The 18,414-nt window shown below is 40.3% G+C and overlaps 2 protein-coding genes and 1 long non-coding RNA gene across 3 annotated transcripts in view; 1 reads left to right on the plus strand and 2 right to left on the minus strand.

Annotated features, from left to right (window-relative positions):
- Positions 1-925: 925 nt before the first annotated feature.
- ucn3l (urocortin 3, like) lies at positions 926-3,046 on the minus strand. The gene is made up of 2 exons (XM_085435811.1): positions 2,776-3,046; positions 926-2,449 (listed from the first exon to the last, which is right to left on the minus strand). Exon 2 carries the CDS (start codon positions 2,437-2,439, stop codon positions 1,954-1,956), a length of 486 nt encoding a protein of 161 aa, XP_085291937.1. The 5' UTR covers positions 2,440-2,449; positions 2,776-3,046; the 3' UTR covers positions 926-1,953.
- A 2,602-nt stretch (positions 3,047-5,648) lies between these two features.
- col7a1l (collagen type VII alpha 1-like) overlaps positions 5,649-18,414 on the minus strand; it is a 64,439-nt gene continuing 51,673 nt past the window's right edge. Inside the window, exons 103-108 of the mRNA XM_085435812.1 lie at positions 17,596-17,673; positions 13,111-13,164; positions 12,965-13,013; positions 10,957-11,133; positions 8,283-8,354; positions 5,649-6,255 (exon numbers count right to left, since the gene is read on the minus strand). Of these exons, the coding sequence (XP_085291938.1) occupies positions 6,047-6,255; positions 8,283-8,354; positions 10,957-11,133; positions 12,965-13,013; positions 13,111-13,164; positions 17,596-17,673 (639 nt within the window). The 3' untranslated portion in view covers positions 5,649-6,046. The remainder of the gene's footprint in view (positions 6,256-8,282; positions 8,355-10,956; positions 11,134-12,964; positions 13,014-13,110; positions 13,165-17,595; positions 17,674-18,414) is intronic.
- Positions 11,033-12,475, plus strand: LOC146689656 (uncharacterized). Its single transcript, XR_014915875.1, has 2 exons — positions 11,033-12,185; positions 12,268-12,475. It is a non-coding gene; the product is annotated as an uncharacterized LOC146689656 (long non-coding RNA).

The following is an 18,414-nucleotide window of genomic DNA, read 5'->3' on the forward strand; positions in this document are numbered from 1 at the left end:
GGTCAGTTATATTTTGTGCTGTTTATTAGCATCTGGACAGCCGTTATAACTGCTGCAGAGCATCATGCATACCACACTGTTCCACAGTACACCAGGATGCTTCTATAGTGATAGCGATAGAAGGTCACCACCACTTTCTAATCTATACAGTTCTTCTTCAGCGAGCTCGGGAAATGAAGGCACCACTGACCCTCCTTAACTGTAGTGTTGACAGACCAATAGGGGTCGCCACGGCAGATCATGTACCTTTCCTTCTCATTTGTTCACCTTTACTACATCTTCTTCTCTGCGCTCTCCGTGGCATCACTACTTGTACGCTTTGCATCTTCACTGTCACACCTGTCTCCTTCTCATTCACATACGTGTCCTGTTTTTTTTCCTCTCTCTTTAGGCTACCGACCGTCACAAACTAGAATGTAGCTTTCATAAATGACCACAAGAGGGCGACATTATTCTTTGTAAAGAATGGTTTTCTGGGGCAGGTGAATTCAAAATCCAGATATGCCAATTTCTTGTTTGTTTTTTGACACACGTATTGCCCAGCCACATTATTATTATCCATCACTGCTTATTGCAATCTCCCAACTTCAAAATCCTATCTATTTATAAATAGAAGACATAAAAGAATAGAAAGGTAGGGTGCCCTCTTGTGGTAAAGCCAAGCAATAGCAACACTAATTAAAGTTTATACCTTGAAAGTCTGTCCCTTAAGCATATGTTTGCACTGTAATGTATTACTTGCTGACAATATGAAGTGAAACATGAATATATCTATGATGAGACAAATTTGGGTGATAAAGTGTTTTCATGAAGGTGTGTGAGTCGGGCTTTAACTTTGTGAACAATGAAGTGGTGAAAAGATCTTTTCTAAGAATATATAATGAATCTCAGTGATATAGATATTGCATATAAAGAGGCAAATGTATGTCGTTACACCTGCTTTATTTGAGGAAAAATAATCCTTTATTTTGAGTATAAAAATAAGAGACATCTGATGAACACATACATTCCCATGCAATTGCATTTTACTGTATTTCATGACCTTGCAGATGATTTGTACAGTATTTTTTTTTCTCAGTGTTGTTTTTCGGCCACATTCAAAGTTCAAAACTTGAATCTGAATTCATACTTTTTTTTAAACACAAAGCTTATTAAATAAATAAATGAAGAATGAAAAAGAAAAAAACCCCACATATCCTGGAATTAAAAAAAACATTTCTCAGGACATCAAATTATTATTAGATTATGCAACAGTGCTGCATTTTTTAATATTTATTTATTTATTGCTGTAAGCAAAACCAGCTGCTTTGCTCATCGCGTCCAGTTATTTGAATTTATTGAGTCTGGGCAAAACAATCACATTAAACATTAATTTAACCGAAAAACCGAGGACGTGTTTTAGTCATTTTGTTTGTCTGCTATAACAAAGTACTTGAGAAAGTTTGTAATTTAATATAGGTGGATTATTCGCACGTACAATAAATGCATAAATAAACATATTTAATGAACTAAAAATAAATAAATCAATTACTTTTAAAAGAAGGCAGCAACAGCTAATTTATCCGCTTATCTTCTGTAACATTTAACCTTGGTTTTAAAACATTTTTCAGTAGTTATCTACTTTTTCACAAGTTCCCTTTCCTACGAATATATATATATATATATATATATATATATATATATATATATATATATATATATATATATATATAGTAAACGTGCCTTTGCTGTTGGAAATGGTCTCAGTGATTTGATCTGGAGAAAAGAAGGCGTGAGATTATTTCCTTTTACAGGCGAACAGCTGAATTTAAAGCCTGTGTATTATTAAACACGGCATCGTTCCCCCGGAGAAACAAATGGATGTTTACTTGGATGATAAGAGATGCTAATTTATTAGACTTTGAGAGGCCAACACTGGTCATGGCTGTCTGTTAAATGAAAGTTGTCCATGTTTCATTTCCTCCGTCCAATTTGCGCCAGCAGACGCGCGTTCTCCGCCGCCTTGGCTCGCAGGTTTTTGGCCTTGGCCACATCAAAGAGCACGTTCATGATGTTGGTCGGGACGTCCAGGGACAGGGTCAGTCTGCTCCTCCGGTCCCCTTTGTTGCTGTTGCGGAGCATCTGGCCCCTGAGCTTGGTCCGGCTCAAGAAGCGGTAGTTTGCGGGACTTGAAGTCCTTTTTTCCCGACTGGATTCAGCAGAGGAGAAAGAGGACGACGACGTGGAGGATGAGGAGGAGAGATACTCCGCGGACTGCATGAGGGACCCCCAGCCGTCCCCAGTGGAGTAACCAGGCTCAGTTTGGTCATTCCGGACCCCGAGTGCCAGCTGGTCGTCGCAGAGGAGGTCGGGGCGCGTCTGGTAGAGACGGAGGCACAGGCTGGAGGTCGGTGTGCACAGGACCGAGAACAGCAGCAGGGTCTTTAGGGACGACAGCATGCTGTGTCCTCTGGGACCAAAACAGGTGAAGAAAGCCAGAGAATATGAAGTTTTTCTCGCATCTAATCTTCAGCAACGCATGTCAGTGAATTTCATCTTCACTGAGATGCAAAAATAAACCTTACTAATATGCCCATTCTGCATATTAATAGTAAATATTAACAAGTACCCTAACAAATCTTGTTAAAATCTACTCTAAGAGTACAGGATTTAGTTTAAAGTCCGATGGATCACAAAAAGCCGGGATGTTTTTAATGTGAAGTTTAGCGCATAAAACTAAAAACAATATTTAATAAAGGTCACAAACGTGTGAGCAATAATGTTCGTGCAACTTACCACTCGTATCCTTTAGTTATAATAATACTTGTATTAAATATAGTTGGAGAGGTTAAGCAGCACTTATCCCCTCAAAGAAAGCGCAAAGAAGGCGAAATCCTCAAGTGAGGTTATTATGAGAAATCCCGATGAACCAACACTGTTTGCGGAGGTCAACAGTGCGCACAGTCTGACCAGCAGCGTCTCCTGCTCGTCCATTCCCACTGTATTCTTTTAGTAGAGCCATCAAAACGCAGCCCTACGCCAGCAACAACGTCATCCCGTTGACATTTTGGTTCGCAGTGAGCCATCCCATTGGCTGTGAAGCAATGAGGTAGATGAATGAAGAAAAAAAAAGAAGAAAGTTGTGGCCTCCTGTTGGTGGACCGAAGGCGTCACGACTATTGAAACTTTTTTTTCTGCCTCGCATCAGACTTTAAAAAAAGTGTTTAATGTGCAGCTGCTCCACGGTAGCCTGTAAGAGTCCCAACATCTTTAAGTCATTCAGTAGCATTTGCGTGAAACTGACAGGTTTGCGGTTGATCAGCACCACGGACAGCTCCCATTGACACGTTTGTTCTCAGCTGAGCGCATTTGACGCTTATCTCAGGCGCACTTGGCAGGATATGTTTGGGTTGTGGATCAATAGTTAAATGAAATTGTCTCACATTATAATATTAGGCGTGTCTTCAGAGGTTTCCCAATTACCGCTGTTAAAGCTGCACAAAGAGCGGATCCATTTATGATTTAAAGTAATTAAAAAGTAATGGTTGCAGTGATGAAAGGATGTTAAGGTAAAACAGAGAGGATAAAAAAAAACAATCAGACCAAATTGGGTAGAGGATGGCGATAGAAAGAACGAGGAGCCAGCACAGGTACAGAAAACCAAACATCTAAACCTGCAAGCGTAAAAACCATAGGTGGGGCTGTCACACCGTCAGCTGAAAGAGGACTGGAAAAGTTGGATTTTCTTTGAGATGCTCTGCAGCCCGGGTCCAGAGAGAAAGTGACATAGAAGGTGATTGATCTGGTTATATTCAACTATGAATGTCATTAGTTAAAGCGTATTAAACCTTATTATATAAAGGTAGAAAGCGCTCACATTACATGCACTGTTTTAGACAATATCTTTCTATAATGAATATATCATTGTATGTTCATTATAGCGAAATGTAAACCTGTAGATTCTAGAACAGGTCATAAATATAACTCTTCACTTTATCAAAGCAAATTAAAGTCCTTCAAATACAATATTGTCTCTTTAGCTCATTTTATATATTAATTTCAACAAGACGAAGAACTGAATGAAGAATAAAGGTGCAGAGTTTAAAAGTTTCCCTGCTCTTTCAGATGTCTCCATCGACATCAGTTTCACATCTATTAATAAAGAGATGAGCATTTGTTCCATTTGAAGTTTTAATAAGTTGAGTGACACCACATATAAAAACTTCTGTGCGCGATTCACAAATGTTTCTTCAAAAGAGACGGGAGATATCTGAGATTTTCTAGAGAGCACTGTGTTTTAATTACCGTTGAGTGTACACATGACACGCAGCAGAGTTGATGTACATTACAATGTCAGAATGAAAAAGAGCATACAGGGGGAGACGGCATCAAAGGGCGCTGGGTCAGGGTCTAATGAGCAACTTCACTCACCTTCATTAATATGAATGTAAGTCTTCACAGCTGGAGTAATTGCGTTCCGTGACACACGAGGCAATGAGATATCCTCCTCCCACTCCAGCTTCCTCCGCAAGTGATCTCTGAAATGGAATTACATGCCCCCTTCAACATCAAGGGGGACAAAAATCCTACATTTATTACATTGACGCTGGTTTGTGTTGCTCTGCTTAGGAGTGAAGGCCTATTGACCACAAAGCACTTTCTTGCTACTGTTTATACTTATAGGTTAAAGGTTGAAAAGATTAAAAAACAGCTAAGTTGTCACTGAGCTCACAAGGCCTAAGAAAACCTTAAGTAGTGAGGCTGTCCTGCATCTGCATGTGTCTTCGCAAAGCAAGTTGTTTATTTTTCCTCATCTCTATTTGTCCCTTTATAACTGGATTGGTTCAAAAAGTGTAAATGTCTACATAAGAGTTTAGCAAAATCTACAAGAAAAAAAATGGCAACTTGAAACTATTAAATATGAAATTAAGCTTATGCTTTAAGAACGTTTTAATATTTCTTTTGCCTTGTGCTTAAATTAAACATTTTTAATTTTATAATGAGATTTCTTTATGTCTAAAAATATCAAGTAGACATATCAAGCATCTTTGCGTGTGGGTGTACATCAGAGTACAGAATCGTGACTAATATGAAGGAAGCCTCTTGGGGCTTGTCTCCTCTGTCAACTTGAAAAACACTATTTTTACAAACCAACCTGAAAAACAGATTAGAGATATGAAAGAACCCAGGAGCAACAACCTGGCAACTTGAGAGCCTAAAATGTGTCGTGCATTTTCATCTGTCACACTGCCAGAAGAGAAAAAAACAACAACCAAAAAACTTCAATGCGTGCTGCCCCCTCATCAACACCCACACAGGAATCCCCAGCTACTGCTGAGTCGGTCTGATGGAGAGTCCTCTAAAACAGCCCCTGCGTGAGCTCCCACACTGGGCCCCTGTTGGCCCCTCATCTGGCTCCCAGCCTGACCCATAACACCCCCTGCCAAAGAAACATATGTAGTGGTGGAGGAGTCAGCAGGCAGTCAGCTATCAGCTTCTCATTTCTGCACCACACAGGATGTAGGGCGATTGACAAAACATAAGAAAGGTGACAGTTATATAAAGAGATACGCTCTAGCGAGCTGGAAAATGAAAGAGGCTGGCATGAAAAAGACAAATCGTGAGGTGGATTTAAGATTTTTTTTTTTAGTAATGTTTATTTTTGGCACGTTTACATTCAAAATCTTTGTCAATGTCAGTCTATTTTAGTAACACAGCTGCAAGAAAACATACTTACATGTGCAGATGTTATGTGAAATTAAGAAAAAAATCATTCACATTTAGACTACATCGCATCCCATTATCCATATATAACAAATTGAAAAACATCTGTTAAAATATATAAATAAGAGCAATGCAAAATGCAAAAACAATAACATTTTACACAGTTATGTACAAAATTAAGCATCTTGTTTGGGGGTTGCTGGCTCAGTCTCCAAGGTTCTGCGGCTGTGGAGGTGTACATTTTTTTTATAGCATCTATAGTATCCGCACATTCATATTGTATAACCAAAAATCTCTTCAAAGCAGGATTTTTTTTCAGTCACTGGATTAACTGTTTGAAGGATTATTCCCTGCGCGATCTGATTGGTCCCCCCATAACTCGACTCTCCGCCTCACACCATTCCTCGCACTCATGTCTGGAGGAGAATCTGTTTTGGTTGCCACCACAGCCCCCGTAAACAAACGGTCTGCATTCCCCCGATCGGGCGTGGAAGTACCAGACCAGAGAATAGTCTGAACAGGCTCCTTCTGACATCGGCTCCAGGCAGCGGTCTGTTAATGAAAGAACAGGTAGATGAGGAAAAGCGTAAAGCTGCCCTTCAAACTGACATGCTGTGGAGTCACTCTACTTCAGGGGTGGGGGAACTCCAGGCCTCAAGGGCCGGTGTCCTGCAGGTTTTAGATATCACCCAGGGTCAGCAGATCTGAATCAAGTGTCTAGTTCATTTCCAAACCTCTGGTGAACTTCAAGACATGTTGAGGAGATACTTTAGCCATTTAAATCAGCTGTGTTGGATCAAAGACACATCTAAAACCTGCAAGACACCGGCACTCGTGGCCTGGACTCTATTTTCACAAGTGTTAGATTCTCAACAAAGTGCACAGAATATGTTTTGTTGAGTGTATACTCACTTTAACTACAGTTATGGTCAGAAGTTCACACACACATTTGAATTTAGCTTGGATTTTTCTGTCATCCAGGCAGGGATCAAAGTATACACGCAGGATCAAATATATACATATACTCACTTAAATCTTTAAATAAGTGATAAGTTCTACAATGTCTTAACTTGACAAAGCCAAGGCCAGTTAAATTCTCTGTTGTCATCACGATTGACTACAACTGGTAGTTTTCCCTGCTTAAAAAAGGATTTGTTTGACACTACTGATTGAACTGATCAATACTAACAATGGGAAAGTCCAAGGAACTCAATGAAGATCTAATAAGGAGAATCTCTTGGAGCCATTTGTAAACAACTGCAGATTCCAAGATTGCCTAAAACATCCATCTTTTATATTCGGGCCCAAACTCTGCTGCAGGTCCATAAGTCAAACGATCACTGCAGCCTCACTAAGAGCTGAAAAACTGTCTAAATTCTTTCATCTGTAATAAAATGATCAGCGTTCTGCTTTACCAGGTGTAACAATTGAGTTTAACATCCAGGCATCCATGAAAACAGAATTTATGACATTTAACGGAGTTAGACGTTAGCAGGGAGTTAGCTCGCTAGTTTCCATCTAAACATAATACAGCATGTCCTGACTGCAGGGTTTTGGAAACAAATTAAGATGCACAGCTCTGCTATCACTTCCAACATAAATGGAGACAGAAAACTAAACAGCAGTGATGTTTTTAGGGTTACTGAAGTTTGGCTAGCTGGTATATAATGATGTGCTACGTGATTGCTAGCGACACAGCTATGTTAGCATAATATAAACAGTGAAGCTTGAGGAGGAACTCTAACTCTTTTCCACTCAAAAGTTAACATGAGGATTCTCGATGGTCAGAGACAAATGCAATCGCAATCGCATGGCAGGATGCTGTAAACGGACCAAACTTCAGTCGGGACTCGGGAGAGCAACTGAGATCATCCATCCACAATACGAGGTTAGTCATTAATATACTGCTGCATGGGCTGGGCTGTAGTTACATGTAAGGTTTTAAAAACTGAGCTTTAAAATGAATAGCGGTAATAAAAACCAAGAGAGGCCGATAGTGATCACTGACTGTTTTTAGGGGCTTTTTGAGGTTAAATAGAACAAGATACAAAGCATTAAAACATGTTAAATACACAACAGCCTTGTTAAACGCAGGGTAGTTTGGGCCCAGAAGCAGGATTCATCACGTCATCACTTAAAGACCGGATACAGTTTATTTAGCTACTAGTGCTGACGATAAAGGACAGTGTAACTGATAATGATTACTATTTCTTTTTAAATTTATTGTTATAACTGATTATTAGTGCAAATTGTAGCCATATTAATCATACAGTGTCTGTTGCGACAACCCTAGCTGTAACTTAAACTTTATTTTCCTTCTGTAACCGATCCAATCCCTGGGAAATAAAACAGATAAAAGGGTATTTTGAAATGACTGAAAACTTGTTGTGGAAGCTAATATTTCTCCCAGGTTCTCCCAGGTCTATGTGAAAACATTCAAAAAGCTCGAGTGTCTTTACTATGAAAAGGGTGTTGAGTGACATCAAATTTATAATTTTGTTTTGATACACAAAGCAAATAAAGGGAACAAAAGAGGAGGGAAATAGACACAAACAACATCAGTTTTCTTGGTAACTCACTTGCTGTGTTTCTTCCATATACCCTTCTCTTCTTCCTTTGTCCCCACTCCACAGTCCCTCCATCATGAGTATCTGAAGCCAGAAACAAAAGCAATTACTGATACACAATAAAGAACCACCTTCACTGGACATTACGAGTGCCAGTGACATTTTAGCTCATCCAGCAAATTAGCGAGAAACAGTTCTGGGCCTTCCGATCATCAACTTTCTGTTTTTCGTGCCAGCTATAAAGTACAAACTTTTGAGGGAATTCATATCCTGCTATCATTAAAGCTAAACGATAAAAGGGGAAATCCAAAAGTATCATTAAAAAATTATTGATAGAGCTGGAACGAACTTTGAAGCACTTCAGCTTTTTGTTCTACAAGGCCTGCTGTATTGCTTTCCCTTCATCTGGATTTATCAAACAACATCACTAATGTAGGGTTTTACTATATTCAGAAAGTGAACAATAAACACTCAGTTCTGAGAGAGACGCTTACATAAAGGAATTCTTCATCACAACAAATGATTTTTGCACGTGGATTTCATAAAAAGGAGGCTTTTAAAGAAATCAAGCACAAGCTGACCCCCTGATTATAAATACACAATGAAATTTAAATCACAAGTAAACTCAATAATACCAAAATACAAAAATACCAGTGGAGCATCTGCCTCCATTTCACCCTATCCCAAGCAACTTTTTGTGTGACACCAATCTTCTGCATGTTCTCCTTCACTACACTCCATGAACCTCCTCTATGGACTTCCTCTGTTCCTCTTTCTTCAGTATCTTTTGTCTGGTATGTGCTCTATCCCTCCTCTGCGCATGTCCAAAACCATCTCAGCCTGCCAACTTTGTCTTCGAACTGCTCAGCCTGAGCTGTCGCTCTGATGTACCCGTCTCTAATCTTGTCCATCCTGGTCCCTCCCTAAAAAATCTTAACATCTTCAACTCTGTCACCTCCAGCTTACAGCAGGTCTCACTACCGTCTTGTAAACCTTCCCTTTCAGTCTTGCTGCCACAAATCACCCCAGGCACTCATCTCCACCCACTCCACTTTGTCTGCACTTTCTTCTTCACCTCTCTTGTGCACTTCTACTGAGTTTGGATGGCTGACCCCAGTTATTTTAAACTCACCAATCTTCACTATCACTTCACTGTTATATCTGTCTTCCTCTCATTCACACACTTGTATTCTGTCTCGCTTCAAGTGACGTTCATCACTCTTCTCTTAAGAGCATACCTCCACCTCTCCAGGCTCTCTTCCACCTACTCCCCACTCTCATTACAGATCACAATGTCGTCATTGAACATCATAGTCCACGGAGACTCCTGCCTGACCTCATCCATCACCGCTGCAAACAAGAAGTGGCTCAGAGCCGATCCCTGATGTAATCCCATCCCTACCTTGAACCCATCTGTCACTCCAACTGCACACCTCGCCACTGTCTTGCTGTCCTTACACGTTTTCACTCCTTGGGCATCCTCTCATGAAAACAATCTGGTTTTAACACAAAAAAATCCACTACCCACTCTCCTAGACATCTGCATACATCCACAGGTATGCAGTCGAAAGTTTTAAATGTTTGTACTACAAAAGTAATAAAATATTTAGCCCACATGTGAAGAAAATCCTTCATTCTTGGGTTTTGTTTTTTTTTACAAAAAGATGCTTCATTCCTTGTGAAGAATTTTATCCATTGAGTGCTCACAATCTAGCATTTCAGGACAGATAAGAAGAGCTATTCACGTGAGGTTTATAAGTTTATGTAAGTATCCGCTAGAGGAATATTGTCCATCTTAATTATTTGTTGTAAAACATCAGATTTCGTGCAACAAAACAAGTGAACATAAACACCATATTTATTTAGGTGTGAATGCTGAGCTTTACTTGTACAATCATTATTTGGGGAACAGATGAGTACTATATTTAATGATTTAAATGAATAAATAAACCAGTTGACATTGACACAGGGCAATGACAGCCTTGTACTTTGATCAGCTGTCTGGTTTATGTACCTGAAGCAAGAATTACAATAATTTGGGATGCAGAAAGCAATTTCTGCCCGTGGCTGTATTAGCTAATAAGCATCACGGCATGTGAGATTGCTGGTACAAGCTGACCTTTGGTTTAACTTTGTGGCTTCCCTGTAATAGCACTCTATTTAATAATTACTACATTTTGGTTTCCTTTTCTGTCCATTGCTTAGCCTTTTTTGGGAGAGCACTCACAGTGGTGAGACTGACAAGAAAAAATGGAAAAAGTAAGCTGGTATGGCATCACAACACAGATCTCTAGATGTGTCTGAACTGAGTATGTTGCAGTTCTGGGATATTTGCATCACTTGTAGATGTCCTAAAAGGTAAAAAAAAAAAAAAGGCACAGACCTGGCACATAAAGAAATATTACCTAATCACATCACCTTTAATCAGACATGTTCAGCATGTTCATTGGTGCTTTTACCTTAATGTTTAACTAAAGAATGGATACAGTATCAGAGACATGTAGGCAGGCTTGTTTTCTTTGTCCTTGTCAGGACACAGCACATTTTAATTGCCTGCATCACAGCTGCTACACATAAGGTTGATATATGCAGCTATTTAGCTAGACACTTGGTCACACGCTATCTAGGGCATCTGTGTGTTTGGCCAGAGGCGCTGACCCTGCAAACAGCTACTTGTGTTTCTTACCAGTCTGGTTTTGTGGGTGCCCTTCTCCCATGTTGTCTGCCATGTTTTCTTCCATACTTTGTTCATGCAGGTCATGGGTGATAGATTTCACAACGTCTTTTTGGTCATTTTCATTCTTAGTCACTGCAGTTGTTGCATCTGGGTCAACAGATTTTACCATGAACTTGTATTCCAATCCTGCAGTGATAAAAACAGCATGACTTTTTTTTGCTAGGAAAATGGGAAATGGCTAACACCTCTTTGGGAATCATCTTGTTGGGGCAGAAATACTTTTATCTTTTTTATGTTTGGATAATTCACAGTTCACTGTGAAGTAGCTGACTTAGAAAAAGAATTTCTTTCAAAATGGTCATGTACAAGGACTGAACTGAAAATGAGTGATGAAGCAGCAAATGGACAGCCTGGAGAACTATCGCTCACAAGGACTGAAACAATTACAAGCAAGTCTGGCTCCTTGGAAGCAAAGTATAAAGAAATGAGGGCTGGCACAAGGTTTTTGCACAGTACTGTATATATTTGTCATGCATCAAATTTAAGTAATTAAATTAGCCATAATACCATAATTTAACTAGAATTCTAAGTATTTAAAATATTTTCTTGCATTCTTTTATTCCCTTCAGCTCACTTCATTTATTAGTTTATACTTTATTTCCCTGTAAAGTGTTCCTATGAATATGTGGGAGTGCTATTGTTTAATAAAGACAAACAGCAGGAAACAAGAAAACAAACACATAAAAAAAACACACTATCTATTCACAGATTATACTCGGAACACTTCATAAATCAATAGACTGTTCCTTTTCTGTTATCGCATACAAAAATTAAATAAGATTTAAGCATCAACCACTTGTGGGTAATTAGCATGTCTGAGAGGCAAACCTGTGTTACTGTTACTAATAGGCAGCAGGAAAATCCAATCCTTGTCAAGGATGCAAAATGTAGTCTAGATATTATACAATAAATTCAGTTAAATTGTCACGGTCGGACGGTCTTCCCGGACGACCTGCTTGTTTGTGATGTGTGTGTATGCCCTCCTCTCTTTCTCTCTCCCTCCCTACGCTGCGGGTCTGGCTGCCGAGGAACGGCGTCTCCGAGACAGTGAGAAAGGCCAATCTCTGACCCGGAAGTGTAATCTTCGGCTCCAGCTGCCGCTAATCTTTCCTCACTAGACGGAGGTATTTAACGATGTGTCCAGACGGCAGTCGACGCTGGATTGTACTCGGAGCTCGGTAGCTAAGTGTGCGCGTGATCTTGTCACCCGCGTGGCCAGGCAAGCCTTCTCATCCGTTGTTGTGTTTGCTCGACTTTCAGATTGGAGAAGTACGGGACGGAGGAGTGGAGTAAAGGATTCACTGGTGTTTTCAGGAGGAGGAGCTCACACGGAAGGAGCGCACACAGACCTCACGGGAAAACTCACCTTCACCACTTCTGGGAACTGAGAAAAAGGACAATTGTTGGATATATTGATGTTTAAGGACTATCTTTCATGCACTGTAAATAAACGCACTGTCTGCTTCAACCCAGAGCTCCGCGCTTGAGTCCATACCTTCCATCAGCCGTGACATAAATTGAGTTTAATTTAAGATCATCTCAAATTGTGGTTTGAGTCACAGAGCTTTCATTCTATCTTTCCATTAACACATACGGCATGCCAAAATGTCTTCAGTGAAAAAGATGTGTTGCAGACAATCAGCCTCCAAATATCGTGAATGTGCCGTGGAATCTGGGTGAGGCGTTCTACTTAATGGCTGTCTTGTGTTTGTGAATGGCTCTGCTGTTGCTGGCACCATGATGCGTGTTCCTCTGAGAGAACATAACAGATGGCTGAACACACACGGGTGCCATGCTGCTGCCACGGGAGCTCTACAACAAACAAGCACGCGTTCGCAATATGCAGGCCTATCTAGAGGCACACGTTTATTCACTCATGGATGAAGTACAAGTGCACGTACTGTAGGAGGTTGAAAATGTACAAACGAATAACACGTGCGCACAAGCACACTCTTACCGCACTTTTCTACCACCTCCTGGTTGACTAGCTCCTTCACTTCTTCAGCCTTGAAACGAAGAAATGCAAGAATGTGAATAATTTAAATGACAAGTCAGTTTTTAGCCTTTTGTCACGTGTGAGTGTGCAAGCGTGCTAAGACGTACTGAGAGTCCAGGCTCTCCTTTCTCCCCTTTTGCTCCTTCAATACCAACTTTACCCTAAAAGGAAAAGATATTAACATGTTATATTTATATTGGATGACAGATTCAGACAGTTTACTGACATTTGCACTGAAAAGTGATGAGGCACAACAACATATTTGGACCCACACTTCTCTCAAGTTAACATGTACACAATATTCAGTTAAGGAGAAGGCAGCCATGCAGGTAATTTCACTCATTTTGGCTTATTACACCTTTTAGATCTAACAAGGACTAAAAGTCGTGTGAAAAGGAAAGTTTTCACAGCAAGTGTGACCACCTCTATTAAAAGGTTTTTAGTGGTGTGCCAGACTGAAAGCATTCAGGTGTGTGTTAACACAATGTCCACTTACAGAAGTGAACATCACAGCAATCATGTGTTTTATTTTGGTGAACACATGAAATACAAAAATACAGATCTGGAGACTACAAGGCTGAGAACTGAAAACATACGTGAGAGAGAATATAGTGCCCTTAAATATGAGGTCACAAGCCAATTTTTAAAATCAAATCAAAATACTTAAATCTCTTGATTGTTCTATTGCTGTGTGTTTTGCATGTGTTAAAAAAAACCAGTTTGCACAGGGCTCTAGTTCTTTAAATATAAACAAAAAGTGACATTTACTGTCAATGCTAAACCATTTATTTGAGCTTGTGCACAGAATACATGAGAGTTCAAACACTGGAACAAGAGTGTTTTAACTGTGACCATTTAAAAAAAAAAAAAAGTAGAGGTATGATTAGGCAAAAAGGTCTGTTACTACTGGTGATTTTTGAAGTCTGAAATCTGCATGTTGCAGTTTGCTAACACAGCTAATGTTATTCAGCTGATTTGGTGTGTCATTAATTGCTCTATGTAATGGTATCATGGTATTTGCGAAGGACTACATAGACACAATACCTTCAAAACGAAGTTTAGTAAGATAGCCAAGATATTAGTGCCTTTGGGACAGAGCTTTTAAAAGAACACTGTTGGACGGGATGTGTTTATTTAGCTACTGAGTATGACTATCAAAAGTCTCTTGCAGACAGACCTGCAATACTTTTAATGCTGTGCAAAATAAAGGCGCAACAGAACTAAACTAAAACTAAATAATTAGCCACACTTTTACATTATCAATGTATCAAAAAACAATGTGCAACATCAAAGGGATTACTCATTAGTGGCAAACAGACAACTCTTCAATCCACCACATCTAAACAGAGCCTTGAGCATCTTTTAATCTCTAATGTGGGCTGGATCTGTTTTGGAGACCAAACAAGAAAATATCTTAAAGAAGAGATAATATTTTCTTGGTGACCAGAAAAATATCTTCAGGCAGCCAATAATGTGTGTAATGCATTTTAAATAATTTCATTTAAATTAAACATTTCTAATGACTCTGTCACACTAGAGTAAAAATAGAAAGACAAACTGTAACCAACTACAAGTAGTTGCAGCAACCAACTGGTTGTCCATGTTCAAGGTGATTGCACACATTGAGGGAGGTAACCTGTCTCCAAACAATCCCAGTCTGACTTGCATTAACTCAATCATTCTCAAACAGATTGTTGAAGGGTTGCAAATACAGTCCTGATCAGAAGTTTAAGACCACTTAAAAAATGGCAAAAAAATATCACATTTTGCATGGTTGGATCTTAACAAGGTTCCAAGTAGAGCTTCAACATGCAACAAGAAGAAACGGGAGTGAGACAAAACATTTTTTTGAGCATGCAATTTATCGAAAACAATGCTTAAACTGAAATAGGCTGTTTTACAGCTGGTCAAAAGTTTAGGACCACACCTCCAAAAACAACCTGTAACACCCCCCCAAAACAGAAATCAAAGTTCAAAACATGAACTCAGTAATGAGTAGTTCCACCATTATTGTTGATCACTTCAAAAATTTGTTGTGGCATGCTTGATGCAAGTGTTTCCATGAGGTGAGTGGAAACTGCAAGCAGTGAAGACGGCCGCATGAGGGGCATCTACTCGATGGAGCTGGTGTTCATTCATCTTGTCATCCATCCCCAAAGGTTCTTATTTGGATTTAGATCAGGGAAACATGCAGGATGGTCCAAAAGAGTGATGTTATTCTCCTGGAAGAAGTCCCTTGTCCTGCAGGCATTGTGTACTGTAGTGTTGTCCTGTTGAAAAACCCAGTCATTACCACGCAGACGAGGGCCCTCAGTCATGACGGATGCTCTCTGCAACATCTGGACATAGCCAGCAACTATAGTGTTTGATGCCCCTGCACCTCCTGACACCTCATTGTTCCACTGAAGGAAAAAGCACCTCAGACCATTATGGCGCCCCCCTCCACTGTGGCGCGTAGACAATATCTCAGGTGGGATCTGCTTGTATCATCAATGTTAAATTCTTTCTCATTAGAGAATAAAACTTTCTTCCCCCTTTCAGTGTCCCATGTTTGGTGCTCTCTTGCAAAGTCCAAAGGATCATTTCTGTTGCGTTCAAGGAGACGAGGCCTTTCAAGACAGCCAAGAAGCCCTTCAGTCTCAGATGCCGTCTGATGGTTATGGGGCTGCAGTCAGCACCAGTAACAGCCTTAATTTGGTTCGAGGATTGTCCAGTGTCTTGACGGACAGCCAGTTAGATTCTCCAGCTCATTGCTGGTGAAATTATTTTCAGGTTTTCCACTTTACTTTTTTGTTCCATAACTCCCAGGATCATTTAAGAAATTCCAAATGACTGTCTTACTGCGTCCCACCTCAGCAGTGATGGTGCGCTGTGAGAGACCCTGCTTATGCAGTTCAACAACCCGACCACATTCAAAAAGGAAATGCCATCAGAACGTCATGACTGTGTGACTACCTGACAAAAAATGACAATGAATCCACATTTTTGCACAGGTTTGGCCTTTTAAAGGCATGTGGTCCTAAACTTTTGATCAGCTGTAAAACAGCCTGTTTCAGTTTAAGCGTTGCTTGCAATAAACTGTATGCCCAAAAAATATTTTGTCTCACTCCCATTTCTTCTTGTTAAGATCCAACCATGCAAAATATGATATTTTTTTGCCATTTTTCAAGTGGTCTTAAACTTCTGATCGGGACTGTATCTATCATGTAATTTAAAAACATAATCAGATTGACAGTAATCAGAGTCAGTCTGCATCGGTGAACGTAACTTTTCAGCGATTTTGCTGAGTGCCTATGTCATTTTTGTCAGGGTCCTGGGACTGGGCGACCCAGGATCCCTGGGCAGTCATGGACCTGTGTATTATTATGTATTTTTGGTGTCGTTTCCCCTTCTCTGTGCGTGTACATATGTGTGTTTCTCTGTGCTGTGTTAGTCTGTGTCCCACTCATATGTTTAGGCGAGGTATGGGTGTGTATGTCTGCGGGTGTGCCTGGAGGATGGAGCTCGGCCACCTGCAGGCCTGAGGGGTGTGGCCCTGCAGAGGGACTGGCCACACCCGAAGCCACACACCTGCCGCTGATCAGGGCTCGTCGGGGGAGCTACTTAGGAGAGTCTTGGAGCTCCCACCGACGCGGGATCATTGCATGAGACTCCACGTTAGTCACCCCGTCTAGGTTTTGTCTTAAAGTGTATGCCTGCCATTCCTAAGTGTCCTGACAGCTGCCGCTATTGTTTCCCACAGGTGGAGCGTGGAAGGCTTGGGAGAGCAGCGAGCACCGGGGGGTGCTGACACGGGAGCAGAGAGCACGAGGGAGACACGACACGGGAGTCTGGGGAATACACTGGGGTTTATTGTTACTTTCCATCACTGTAAATAAACGCACTGTTTATACACAGAGTACCGCGCCTGGGTCCTCCTTTTCCCCACATCCCCACAATTTTGCAGTTAAATTACCGTACTGCAACAGCTACGTCACTATTTGTGGAGGAATTTCTGTTTCAGATCTGAGGTTTTTATTCGACTCTGAATGGAAGAAGTAAATGTGAATTTCTGTTTAATGTGAATTTCTGTGGATGTAGACAGCAACAGATTTGCAACAGATGGCAACAGATTTGCCATTTTCCCCAATTTATCACACTTAATCGGCATATTATCAGAAACAGATGCTTGACGCATTCAACTGCAAACTGATAGCAGACCGACTCTGTCTTATTGCTGTTTAATTGCCATCTTTATGCACCGAAATATCTTTGAGGACAACAACCATCGCAGACCTCGTCCCCGTCTTCTAAGCAACCTGTTTTCCTTACTAGTACTTCAGCATTGTGTTTTATTTTTGCCTCCCAAGTTTAGCCAAAAGTACTAAACACAGATTCTGGCAGGAGAAACACACGGACCCTGTACAACCAGCAATGTGGATGTGGATGGTACTTTTAAATGAATATTTATGTTGTTTATTATGAATATAAAGCAAAATTATATACTTTAGCTCTGTGAAAGTTACAGGAAATAGTATAGATGAAGGGATGTTTCTGAATTACAAGTGTGCTCGAAGAAAGCTGTGTAGAGATGCGAGTGCTGTGTGTCTCACATTTTCTCCTCTGTGTCCTGGTGTCCCTGGTGCTCCACTCTGACACTTCTTTGATCTGCCTCTTTTACCCCTGTCCCCCTGTTTGACCAAAAAATGCAAGTGCACACAGGGAAAATATATATTTTTAAATACAACACCTCTAAATCATCAACAACAAGAAAATATGTCCATAGCAGCACACCTCATCACTCACTTCTAAACAATATGAAAGACAGACCAATTAGGCACATCCTTGGAATATCCTCATTAGAGGTTTCCAGCCACTCTCTGTCAACACTGAGAGTCCAGTAATTGTAGCTGAAAGGAGCTAATTGAGTAAGATATTACTTGAAAGCTGCAGACAGAAATAGACCTCTCAGTGTGTGTGTGTGTGTGTTTTAATTGAGGACATGTCTCTGCTGTATCCACTGCTGGTGCCACTCTCTTACAAAGACACGGTGATGACTGTAATCAATTCAGCTCCTGCTCATTGTGTTCTGTCACATATTTAGTCTTCTCTTGTTGGGCTTTAAAGTTCAAAAATGTATTTGTGAGTAAGTGATATAAGCTATGTACGAAGCACAGGTGCCCGTTCTTTTCTATAAATGGACTACCAATTTAGTGAACCTGCTAAATTAAAAAACATGTACATTATAAGACTCTGATAGGGCATATACTTATAGAAATATGTTTCCCTCAACTGCATACTTCATTGCGTATTTGTGCCTTTATGTCTGGAGCCTCTAATTTAGCCCCATTTTTAGTGCTGCCAAGACAAGTTTTTGTTACGTGACTATATTGTGACTGCATCATTTAGTTAAAGACTGTAGCCTTCATGTT

Source organism: Copadichromis virginalis, linkage group LG17 (genome assembly GCF_057382275.1).
Source record: "Copadichromis virginalis isolate Kocher_CV1m ecotype Utaka linkage group LG17, C_Virginalis_male_GT1.1, whole genome shotgun sequence".
NCBI classification, from domain to species: domain Eukaryota; kingdom Metazoa; phylum Chordata; class Actinopteri; order Cichliformes; family Cichlidae; genus Copadichromis; species Copadichromis virginalis.